Source organism: Nestor notabilis, unplaced genomic scaffold (assembly GCF_000696875.1).
Source record: "Nestor notabilis isolate BGI_N333 unplaced genomic scaffold, ASM69687v1 scaffold28156, whole genome shotgun sequence".
Taxonomy (NCBI): Eukaryota; Metazoa; Chordata; class Aves; order Psittaciformes; family Psittacidae; genus Nestor; species Nestor notabilis.
Window position 1 is genome coordinate 9,421 of NW_009933751.1, and position 11,770 is coordinate 21,190.

The following is an 11,770-nucleotide window of genomic DNA, read 5'->3' on the forward strand; positions in this document are numbered from 1 at the left end:
TGAAATGTTTTCTGTATGTTTTAACTTGTTAATTAAAGAAGCAACAATAGGAGTCTTAAAAGAATCAACTTAAGTCTAATGTTATACACTCGTGCTATGTTGTAGTCTTGTAATTTCCAGCGCTATTTGCTGAATTCTTCACATACTTTTCCTCTAATCAGTCTGTAATTACCATGTGATATAATTAGATTAATATACTTTCATTTATTGCAGCTACCCATTAGAGGAAAATCTTGTACTTCTGCCTTTATATTTGTCCTTTATGAATGACACCAGAATTCTGTACCTTAAGCATCCTCAGCTTACTTAGGTGAAGAGCAGATAATTTAATGTTGCATGAAAACTTGCAATCTGTTTATGAGTTTATATAGTGCTTAACTAGTTGGTTTTTTTCCTTCTCTTTTTGTCTTCTTAGATGATGAGTACCAATGGAAAGGGCCTTTCTACTTCATCCAAGGAGCAGATCCTCAGTTTGGACTGATGAAAGCTTGGGCAGTTGGAGACACTAACAATGGAGATGATGAATGGGGAGAAGAAATCAAATTAGCAGAGCAAGCAGTGCAGGCCATTAACAAGCTAAATCCTAAACCCAAATTCTTTGTGTTGTGTGGGGACCTTATCCATGGAATGCCAGGTAAGGCAATTAAAAGTGCAGAATGGGTTTTCTTTGTGTTTCAGATAGGCAGCAAGGCTCATTTAATTCCCTTGACTTCACAATGTTCTTTCATAGGATTTGGCATTTTAGTATTTGGGGAAAAATGTGTGCTTTGTAGATGATTCTTGGGATGTTATTCTGATTTCTTCATCTGACTTAATGTGTTGTTCACTTTAGGGGTGTACTTTTATTAGTTTGTTGCTTTCTTTTCAATAGGCCTGAGGAAATTTTATTTGAAATAGAAGCCCAAAAAGCATGCATTAAAATTATTTCTTCTAAACAAATTGCTTTTAGAAGACAAACAGGGACTCTAGCCATTGGGGGAGAAACAGCACCGAGAACAAAAAATAGCTATGGCTTTTTGAGTACCAAAACTGGGTGAAACTCAGAATTCTCTGGCTTTCTAATAAATTCAACTGCTTCAATACTTAATTCTTAAAATGCTAGAAATCAGCAAATTCAAGATTTCGCATCCTGTCCTCTTGCTGTGGGACTTGAAGATCTGTGTGTCTGTGTGTAGTCAGAGTAAGAACAACAGACCATCTAGAAAGGTGGGTTACAAAGTTTGACAGTTACAACTTTAAAACTTTCTATTTTAAGAAGATAGAAGTGAAACAAAAATCAATGTTGCAAGTTGATAGGTGGTCTGAAAAGCAAGTCTAAGCACAGTGTCTTATATTTCTTAGCCTTGGTAAGAAGCAGAGTTGCAGACAGCCTCAACTTTGTACCTGACAGCACAACAATCCACCAAGTAAGCTTGCAAATACGTGTGCTTTCTGGAGTGGTGCTCCCCAGCTCTGGTTTGCACAGCAAGGTTTTGGGTATATTAGAGACCTTTCACTAATTCAGTGTCCTACAAAGTGGATTTTAAAACCTTAGCTGGCAAGTTGTTTGACATCATGGGAATGGAAGAATTCCCATATGGGAGAATGGGGATTCTTGTCAATGCAATTGACAAGGGGGAATGGCTTTAAACTGACAGAGGGGAGATTTAGATATTAGGAGGAAGCTCTTCCCTGTGAGGGTGCTGAGGTGCTGGCACAGGGTGCCCAGAGAAGCTGTGGCTGCCCTGTCCCTGGCCGTGTTCAAGGCCAGCTGGACGGGGCTTGGAGCAACCTGCTCTAGTGGAAGGTGTCCCTGCCCTTGGCAAGGAGTTGGAATGAGATCTCTTCAAGGTCCCTTCCAACCCAAACTTTTCAGTGTTTCTATGATTAATTATAGGCTACAGACTTTTCTTTTGATCAGAAGATGATTTTAGTGATAGAGTGTGAAAGTGTAAAAACCAACAGATTTAAACTTGATCCATTAATTTTGGAAGTACAGGTTTAACCCAGAATCATAAAATAATGTCTTTCTAAGAGTCACCTGCGTACATATGTATTTCAGTCAGGACTTTGAATTTGTGTAAGTGTTCCAATTATGTTATCTTCAGTATCCCTTGTAAGAGGAAGAAAATTCAGGACAAATAGTATGTACACTACATCTTATTGAAAAAGATCTTTCACTCACAAATTTGATTAACCCGGAAGGCTAAGTTAATTTCATTTTACCTGTCTATTTCTCGAAGGCTTATAAACCAATGGAAAGTTCTGAGTACTTTTGTCTTTATTGATTTTAAGCAATATGATTCTAAGGCTTTTCCATTGATAGAGGTTAAGTGCATACAACAGAGAGACAGCAGTTTTCTTGACTTCTACTGGGTACCAAATGGCTGGATGCAGTAAGTAACAGCATTGCACATGGCTGTTTTTATGTTGTTTTTTCTAGTAATGGATCTGTTTGTCATTATTGTCCCTTTTATCAGCGTACATCTCACACTTCAGTAATATTTTAAATGCAAACCTGTCGGGTTTGCAAAACATCATCATATATTCATTTTGTTAGTAAACATATGAAAGAAACTGAACAGATTGTACTGCTGAGATCACTTACGTTATGTGATGTATGTGCTGTGCATTGTATAAATATCTGAAGCTTCCTAGTGCAGTTTTGAAGAAATTACAATAAAGAGCAGGTCATTACTCAATAATCTTAAGGGTCTTTTCTAGCCTAAATCATTCTGTGATTACCTCACCTGAACCCACCATATTTTAATTCATCTAATAATTTTTTGTTGATTGAAATTATGTTAATATCTTGCAAGCCTGTGTTATCATGTAGTTATATAAAGTAGTTGAAGAAATGTACTACTAAAAGGAATTTCGGAGTATTCCACTGGAGCAACTACTTATTTCATTATTGTCTTTGTGTTTTAAGGAAAAGGCTTGCTGTGCCATGAGTTGGCAAGCATGTAAGTACATTTTAACAATTAAATTGTACATATAAGTACAATTTTTCAGTCAGCTGTTTGTCGTCTTGTCTAAATGAGAGCTGAAAGCGAGTTGCTCTTTGGAGCAGACATCTATGGATTAACACTCTTGAGTAGTCACCTAGAAGGGCACGTAGATATGTGATACAGCAAGGGAGACAGAAATCCAGAGTCAGAAAAATACTTCATGGAAGATAAATAAATCTAAGTGTGTGTTTAAAAGAATTCAGATCAGCACTTCAGTTTAAACTCTATGAATGTATCTTTTGGAAGTGAAAGAATAGGTTTTTCAAAGGAATTTTTTTGCTACCTTTTTCTCTTCTTCCTACGTTTTCCTCTTTTTTTTGCTACCTTTAGCCTCGAGTAGACACTCCTTCTAAACTCAAAAAGAGCTAAAGAAAACTTAAAAGATATTTTAAAGCAAGACAACTCACATCCTGTTTTAAAAATGTCAGTATCTTGTAATTGCTTTGGTTCATAGCTGTTACTGTATGAGACATTGCAAGATGTTGGCATAAAGAAGCCAAGATGTTGGCCTTATAAGAACTTATTTGCTGCATTTTCTTTTATAAAACTAGAAATCCTCTGATGTTAGAAATGAAAACTTCACACATTCCTTGCAGTGTAAGTTTCTGGAAGCACTGCAGTCACATTCTCCAGTTTCCTGCCACATTCCACACTGAACTCCAGGGATTGAGGTGACCTCCTTCTCCTGGAGGAATGAATTCTTGGATTTCTTCTCTTACATGGCTATGTGTCATATGGCACAAGTCTCTCTCCACTAACTCCAGTGTAAATACTGTGTTTGAGATTTCATACTTTACATAATCCATGTAAACAATTATAACTTAAAGTGGAGACACAATGTGGTAAAAACCTGTCAGCAATTGAGTAGACTCTTAAAAAAATTTTAGTAAGAGTTCCATTTAAAAATTACAAGAGTAATATTGAAATTTGTCAACACTTTAATTATGTTACAATAAAAATCTGAAATTATAAGAAGTCTTTTCTGCAATATTATATTAACGAAAAAGAGCAAACAAGGAATCAAGGATTTTTATAGCAAATAGCATTTCAGATAATTTGAACATATCAATGTTTTCAGAATTGAAAACCAGTAGTAATATTTATTTTCCTGGAGTAATTTAAGTATTTTTGCTGTTCTAGCCAAGGATGGTTGGACCTGCAGACTGTGTGTCTGTAGTAGAATGGTACTGCAATAATTTCATACTTCTCTGCTGAAGAGTCTCTCCAAGAATAATTCCTGTGTCAATTCCTTTATCATATTGGTTCAGGAAAATGAAGGATTAAAAATTCATGCTCTCAGTAGTCAAAAATCAGAAGTTACATGGGACAAGACACTGATTTAAGTTTACTAGTTGTGAATGTATTTTAATGTCTCAAATTGCCTTTTAAATTGCTTGTGTATATTCTCTGTATTAGAAATTAAAAAATCAGCATTAATGAAAGTGTGTCACAGTGACTATTGCAGTGTGGTTATTGAGGAGAAATATGACCAGCTGAAGTTCAGCTGTATTTTATGATACGTTTGGCCAATGTCTATCAACTTCTTTGGATTATACTGCCTTATAATCAATGCCTGTCAATAAAAATGGGAAGGAGGGAACCCAGATCTTCCCCTCTTAATACATTTTATCATGGAGTATGAAGTGTAAAATGTATGGTGTCTGTTTAAAAGCATGTACTGTAGTTGTTTAGCTGAAGCAATGTTGAAGTCTTTTCAAAAGGAACTCCAAAAAATCTCAGAATTCCAGCAGCTAGGAGTGATGAACGGAATTCTGATCAGCTGGGAAGCAATCAGGCAAAGCACTTAGAATCCATTACAGATGTCATTAGAGCAACAAAGTAATCAGTATCTTGGTATTTAGGTGCTGATTAAAAGTAGTTTGTACTCTGAATATTATTTTCAGTAGTTTTCTTGATTACATAATCAAGAATAGGATGTCTATTCCTGGTGGCATGAGTATTGTGGTACATAATCAAGAATTTTAAGCAATACCTTATAGTGCAACTGAAAATACTTTCTATAAACTAGAGATTTGCACCTAGCTACACCATGATAATGAAAGGCTTACTGCTGAAGATGTGTGCATTAATTTAGTGTACCAGAACATAGTATGGGAATCTGCAAAATGCAAACTGTTGTTGATTGGATATCTTTGTTTCACTGCAGTTTTCTAAAACTCTGGAAATTTATTTCTAGAAGTGTTTGTTTGGTGGTGGGGTTTGGTTTTTGTTTTTGTGGATGGGTTTTTTTCTTTGTTTGTTTGTTTTTTGGTTGCTTGGGGGTTTTTTTATATAAATGAAGTTGGAACTTCCTGTATTATTTTATGACAACTTCCCATATTGTTCCATTAACCAGTACCCTTTGAGCCCAACAGTCCAGCCAGCTTTTCACTCCCCTAGTTCTCCACTCATCTGGACTGCAACATGCTAAAACTCCGCAGCCTTTAGATGATTATAGAGAGGTGCCTCATGGTGGCACCAGCCAGCTCTCAGTACTCTTGGATGTGTCTCACCGGGTCATGTCTTTTAAAACATGTCAGTTCTCTCAAACTGTTTTTGCCTTTCAGAGCTGCCTCCCACAGAATCCTATATACTAGTTCCTTGAATAGCCAGTCTGCTGACCTAAGGCCCCAGATCTGCTGTCTGCCTCAGTCCCCTCAGGATCTTGAACTGCACTTTGGTGGCTGCAGTTACTGCCAAGGGATTAACAGAGATTCACTGTGATTAACAGCGATTAACACATCCCCTAGCACTTCTATGTTTGTGAGTAGCAGGATGAGGAGAGTGGCTTCTGGGTGGCCCATCTCTCTCAAGAGGTTGTCCCAGTCCTGGACTGCAATTAGCAGATGTTAGGGAGGTTAGTCTCCCACAAGAGTGAAGGTCTGTGATCTGGATGCTTTTTCAAGTTGCTTATAGAACACTTAAATCTACTTCTTTACCCCTGTTGGGTGGTCTGTAGCAAATTCCCACTCTTGGTGGCTGACCTTTTCTCTCATATCCTGACTTAGAAGATCAACAGACTTGCTGTCTGTTCTTGCCAAAGAATAGCTTCCTCCAAACAGAGGGTGAATTCCTTTCTTGCTTGTCTTTCCTGGTTCAGTTTAACATGAAGCATTGTGCTTCCTTCTTCATCCCATACCTTGAATACAGATTGATGTCCAGGAAACAGCTTCTTCAGTTTAACACCTTTTGTAACAATAGGAGAGAATTCAGCTGTTTGCAGCAAAGGTCACCCTGCAGATGCCATGGAGAAGCACTGATTTAGGGAGCTGAGAATCTAGCAGCTGGTTTTGTGGCTGAATTCCTTTGGAGGAATTTATTTAAGTGCATTTTTAAATTTTTTTTAATAATCCTACTGCTGTCAGAGACCTGATAGACTTCAGTTCTAGCTGGCAAAGTCCTTTAAACACCTGTCTGAAGGTACATCCCATAATTATTTTTCAGTAATTACGCTGCTTACACAGGTAAAGAACAAGACAGCAAGTCTTCTACAAACTTCCTTTAGCTTTGACTGTAATAAAATGTAGCTGTTTAGAGACTAAATGAAACGAGACTTGTCTAATAATGTGTATAATAAAAAAAACCTGCTAGAACTTGATTAAACTTTATCTGTTTGCAATGTGCGAATGGATCAGTGGGCAAGTAATGTTTATGCTTGTGGTTCTAGATTCATTTGTGTGTGTGTTAATTAGAAGAAATGAAAATCACTAGAATTGAGTATTCTGGCACTTGAAGTACACTGTAAATATTTGTACTAATTCCTTTAGTTAAGTGAAGCCGTAATATCTACTATACGCATTTCCTGGCCAGGCCATTCAGTGCTCTGTAATCTGACATTGACTTTTTCAGTCAGTTAAACCCAAGTAGTGAAATTTTTCTTCTGTCTTTGTTTCATATTATTAAATTGTGAAATTAAAGTCTTTCAGACTGTTACTTATAACACATTTCTGAAACATTTATTCTGGTGAAGGAGCTTTTGGCTCTGCTAAGGTGAGTGCAAGCAGCACCTGACAGGTCAGAACCAAGAGCGTTATGCTCTACTTCAGAATTTCTTTGTTTTGAGAGGTATGGAGGAAGAGGATGCCCACTTGCATCTGCGGTTTTAAAGGGTTGGGGTTTTTTGTATCCATTTTCACAGAGCAGATCCATCTAGACAGCCGTGGAAGTGATGGCGGGAGACGACACCGTTGTCTTTGAAATAAACTGAATTCCAATGCGAGAGTTCTGTTGCTTGCTTTCTTGACATGCCTAGTGAGTCAATTATGGTGGTACTTCTTCCTTTTTAATTAATCTGTCTATACTTTCATTTCTTCCAGAAGCAGTTGTCCATCTTGCATGCTAGTTTGATCACTATAAGAGAAGCAGTTGTGCCTATTCATGCTTTCGTATTCATTCCCAATGTCTGGTGGCGTGAGGCTTTTTTTATAGATTCTTTTTTTATTCATCTCATAGCTGATAAAAATAGTTCTGGTTTTACTCATTTCAGACACTTTTACTACATTTTTTGGTTTTTTTAAACTTACCTTTCTGAGCTCTTTTGAACTGCTTGTGCTGCATTCCCCCTCCTCTAAGGCAGAGGCTGTGGGGAGGTGGAGAGGGACACTGCAAGGAGCTGTTTTCCTGTTTGCTGGTGTTAGAGCTGCTTTGTGCCATTTTAGACCTCAGCAGTGGCCCTTAAATTGGTACACCTGGTTCCAGGAGGCTGTTGCACAGAGAACGAATTTAATGTATTACATCTAACTGATACACACTGTTCTTACAGTGGTATTTCCCTGTGTCCCATAATATTGGGACTACTTGTGGCCTTTCTAAGATACTCAGTATTATTTCAAGTGGTTGCAATGTTGTAGTAAAGGGGTCTGTGAGGAAAGACTTTGAGGAAAGACTTTTAACTTTGTGGAACGTGTATGATCACCATATGAATTTTGTATCCAGGCTAAAGACAAAGTCTCATTAAGTTCTTGTATTCTGTGTTCTTTCATTCACATATATGCAAAAATACATTTCAAATCTTTTCAGTATTATGACTACACTGCAGTAAAAATGGCATAAATCTTTTTTTTTTTTTTTTTTTTTTTTTTAAATTTTCAGACACACACACACGGTACACCTTCATGAACAGAAGGTGGTTGGAGAGAACTAAACTGAAGCTGTCGAGTTTAAACAAGGCTGTCCTAGTCTGCATGGTACAGCAGGGGAAAACAGGGGATGGTTACCAGCCATGCCATTGCATGGAATTGTGTGCAGGGACTAGTTATCACCTAGTCCACTATCAAGAATTTAACTGTACTCTTCAGCAAAACAAATTGTACAGTGTTTAAAATCATTTGTTTATAGAAGCTGTTACTGGGTAGACCCAGCTTCTCAGCTTAATTTTGTCCAACTTTTTGGATAGTTGGATACTTTTTGTTTAAACCACCAATGTCAACCAAAGGCTGGATGGTTCTCTATGGTACTGTAACAGAATGGAGTTGATCAGAATATTGGTACCTTAAAGCATGATAAAACATATGTGCTTTTATAAATGTCTCTTTCGTAAACAGAACAAGTTTAAACATTTGATTGTTTCAATCAGCTTTATAGAGCTGCAAGCACGTTTGATAATGTTTTCTTACTGGTGTGCTTGCTGTCTCTCTCTCATGCTCTCTCTGTTGGGCCATAGTTGGGTTGTAAGATTTGCGTATTTTTACTGTGCTGTCTAAGGTGTATTTCAGGCTGTGAGTACAACCTGCCCCCAGACAGAAAGCAGGGGCACACCTTTGGAGCTGGATGGGGTTAGATTGCAGCTAAAGGAGATTGTTAGAATCTGAATGTCTAAATTGCAGTTGAGGTGTCTATTTCTATTTTTTTTTTGGTCTGTATCTTGCTATAAAATTTAAATATGCTAAAAAGAATAGTAGTGTAGCAACAGCTGCTGTTTAATCCAACAAAGATCCATATGTTGAGGCAACATGGAAGATACATAGTCTTGTATTTGTAATATAACTTTAGGGACTTAACGAGGACTCTGCTGAACTTGATGGGGAAAGCAAATTGTAATGTGCACCAATCTTCTGCAGGGAGGTGGTACGTCTATGTACAATTTTCCACAGTCTGTTCCATATGTGTGTTACAGCCAGTTGCGGGTGTAAATTGGCCAGTATCCATTTAAACCCATGGCAAACTCCTGATCCTTTGGGAATGCCATTTCATACTTTCCTGTTGCTCAAAACCTCTTGAATTTTTCAAGAGAATGTTAATCACCCTGGGACTTTATAGAGTGGTCACGTTCAGGTGAGAAGCTGTTGTTACCCAGGAGCAGGCAGAAGAGTATTGTCATTGCTGCCTACGGGCTGCTGGCCGTATGCCTGTATGCTTTGGGCTGACTTTGCAGTGCCCCAGTCCTGGGCTTGCTGTCTGCTTGTTACTGAAACTTGCTGTGTGGACTGGAGCTTGGAGCCACGCGTGTGTTGTTACTGTGAACAGTTTAAACGTGGAGTGACAGGAAAGGCCTTCACAATAGAGACAAGCTGAAAACAGAGGTCCTCAAACTATAAGCAGCTCGCTGATGGTCTTTCACTGGTCATTGAGACAGTGCAGCCTTGAGAGCTGGCAGAAGACTGCTATAAGCATAAAGAGGCAGGGCAGGGTGAAGTAGCCAAGTAGCAGGGCAAGGCAGCTACTGCATCTTGGGGAAGCAGTGCCCTTGAGAACCATGCTCTGTGGAGTGGTGGAAAAGTACAGATTGCCTAGAAAATCTGGTATCCTGTAAAAAGAAGAATCTGGGAGGGAATCGTCACTTTCCCATAATCACTGAGATTGACGGAAGTGCAAGTGGACTGCCTGCTTCAGCATCCCTCCTGTTTCTCTCCCTTTATCTGCTCTCTGTTACTGCTTCAAGCGTCCTGGTCCACTGCCTGCCTGCAGGCATGTGTGGCAGTCCCACTCTCTGCCTACTGCTTCCTGCGGGTCCCAACTCTTCTGGGACCTTCTCACCTGCCAGCCAGCTCCCCATGACTGCCTGCAGTGCTCTGTGTGTGTGCGCATCTCTGGTGCAGGCTTTTTCCCCCACAAATTCTGCACATTTCACTAACACTCTAACTCCTCCGTAAAGCCTCAATAAAGCATATCAGCTCAATTCAGTTAATTACAATTTTGGGCAATATGACGTGCTTTATGTGAAAAGCAAAACTGCTGGCTACATGCCACCTCAAAATTATGTTCCCTGTCCTTTCTTCCATACAAACTGTTTTTTGGTGTAATACAGGCAATGATATGCACTGAGATTTTTAAAAGCAGGTGCTAAATACTGGGATTCTGAGTTCATACTTAGGCAGCAATTAAGGGACATGATTTTCAAATCAGCATTTCTCCATTTGATTTCCGCTTGACAATTTGATGATCAGGGTACAAGATGAGCTGGGCATACTGGCTTTTATACAGTCAGAGCTTTTATGAGCTTTGACATGCACACTGGGGAGAGTGAAGTTGTTTACATTCAGAATAGACATCTTCAGAGCTGAGGAACATTAGAGCTGATGGTTCTGGTGTCCAGACAGTGGTACGGCTTCATTTCTGTTTATAATCACTAACATTTGAAGACATCCTCTCTCCTGAGAGAATTACTAACTGGATTATCTTGAGCCTCTTTCCCATGCCCAAATTTGATGTGCAACTGCTGCAGTCCAGAATATTTCTCTCTCTTGTTTCTCTTAAATATTGAGTGCATTAACATGACTTTCTCCAAAAGTGTAGTTCTCATAGATCCTAAATCTGAAACCATAGGCTGCAGCGTGTAATTCAAACACCTGCCTTGCAGAGTAACTCTAAGAAAATTCTTGACCATGTTCAGTTTTCTAAATCAAGGGGAAAACACATACTCATCGCAAATGTTCCTCATCAAAGTGTTGTTTCAAACCTGTTGTGAATGTTCTAAATTCTCTGACTTAAAAAACAGTGTTGGCCTTGACCAGGAGAGATCAGTGAATACTTGGGTTTCCCTTTGAGCTGAAGTTGGTATCTCCCAGGAAGTCCTACCTGTCTTTTGGTTTTGGATCCACTAAAAAGGAACGTTGAGGTAATACTGTTTCACAGCTCTTACTATATTTGATAAAAGTCCAGAGTCGTTCGTGTGTGTGTGTTCTTCCTTCATAGGAAATACTTCACAGGTGTTAAATGTACAAACTTGTAAATTTGCAGTTGTTTTGCAGTCGATTCAGCTGATGTCCTTTTTAGGAGGCAGATGGCTGTACTTGTACTTATTACATCAGATATGAACTAACTTGTTCACATTTCAATGACAGAGTTGTTGGGAGATTTGGAGATTAGCTGCTGGTGGGTTTTGCACAGAAGATGTGATGTGAATGTAATGAAATCTGCATGCAAATCCACAAGCTGCCATTTATACATTTGTGAACAGAATAAATTACAGAGAAATGTCAGGTCCCATTCAAGTTCTTAATGTTATATACAGCGAATTAGTAAGACATTCTACAAAGAGAAGAAATGCCTGATAATGCTTAATATCTTTCTCAAAAAGTGATTTTCCCACAGTAAATCTGGCTGTGAACTGCTTTTATTATTGCTTTTAAACTACTGTTAAATAACCCATTTTGCTAAGACAAAGGAACATTAATTAAAAAAAAAAAGAGAAACAACAAAACCAAAACAACTTGCGAGATAAATTAAGCTGCTCTGCTGGGCCTTTGTGGATGCTGGTATATAAGGAGATATTTTATACAGTTTTAATTATATAATAGTTCTTTTAAATATTTCCTTTTGCATCTAAAACACAAGAGCAG

The 11,770-nt window shown here is 38.4% G+C and overlaps 1 protein-coding gene across 1 annotated transcript in view; it reads left to right on the plus strand.

Annotated features, from left to right (window-relative positions):
- Positions 1 to 419: 419 nt before the first annotated feature.
- Positions 420 to 11,770, plus strand: part of CPPED1 (calcineurin-like phosphoesterase domain containing 1) — a gene marked incomplete at its 3' end in the record, with an annotated part of 20,015 nt that continues 8,664 nt past the window's right edge. The window contains exon 1 of the mRNA XM_010017031.1: positions 420 to 634. Within this exon, the coding sequence (XP_010015333.1) occupies positions 481 to 634 (154 nt within the window). The remainder of the gene's footprint in view (positions 635 to 11,770) is intronic.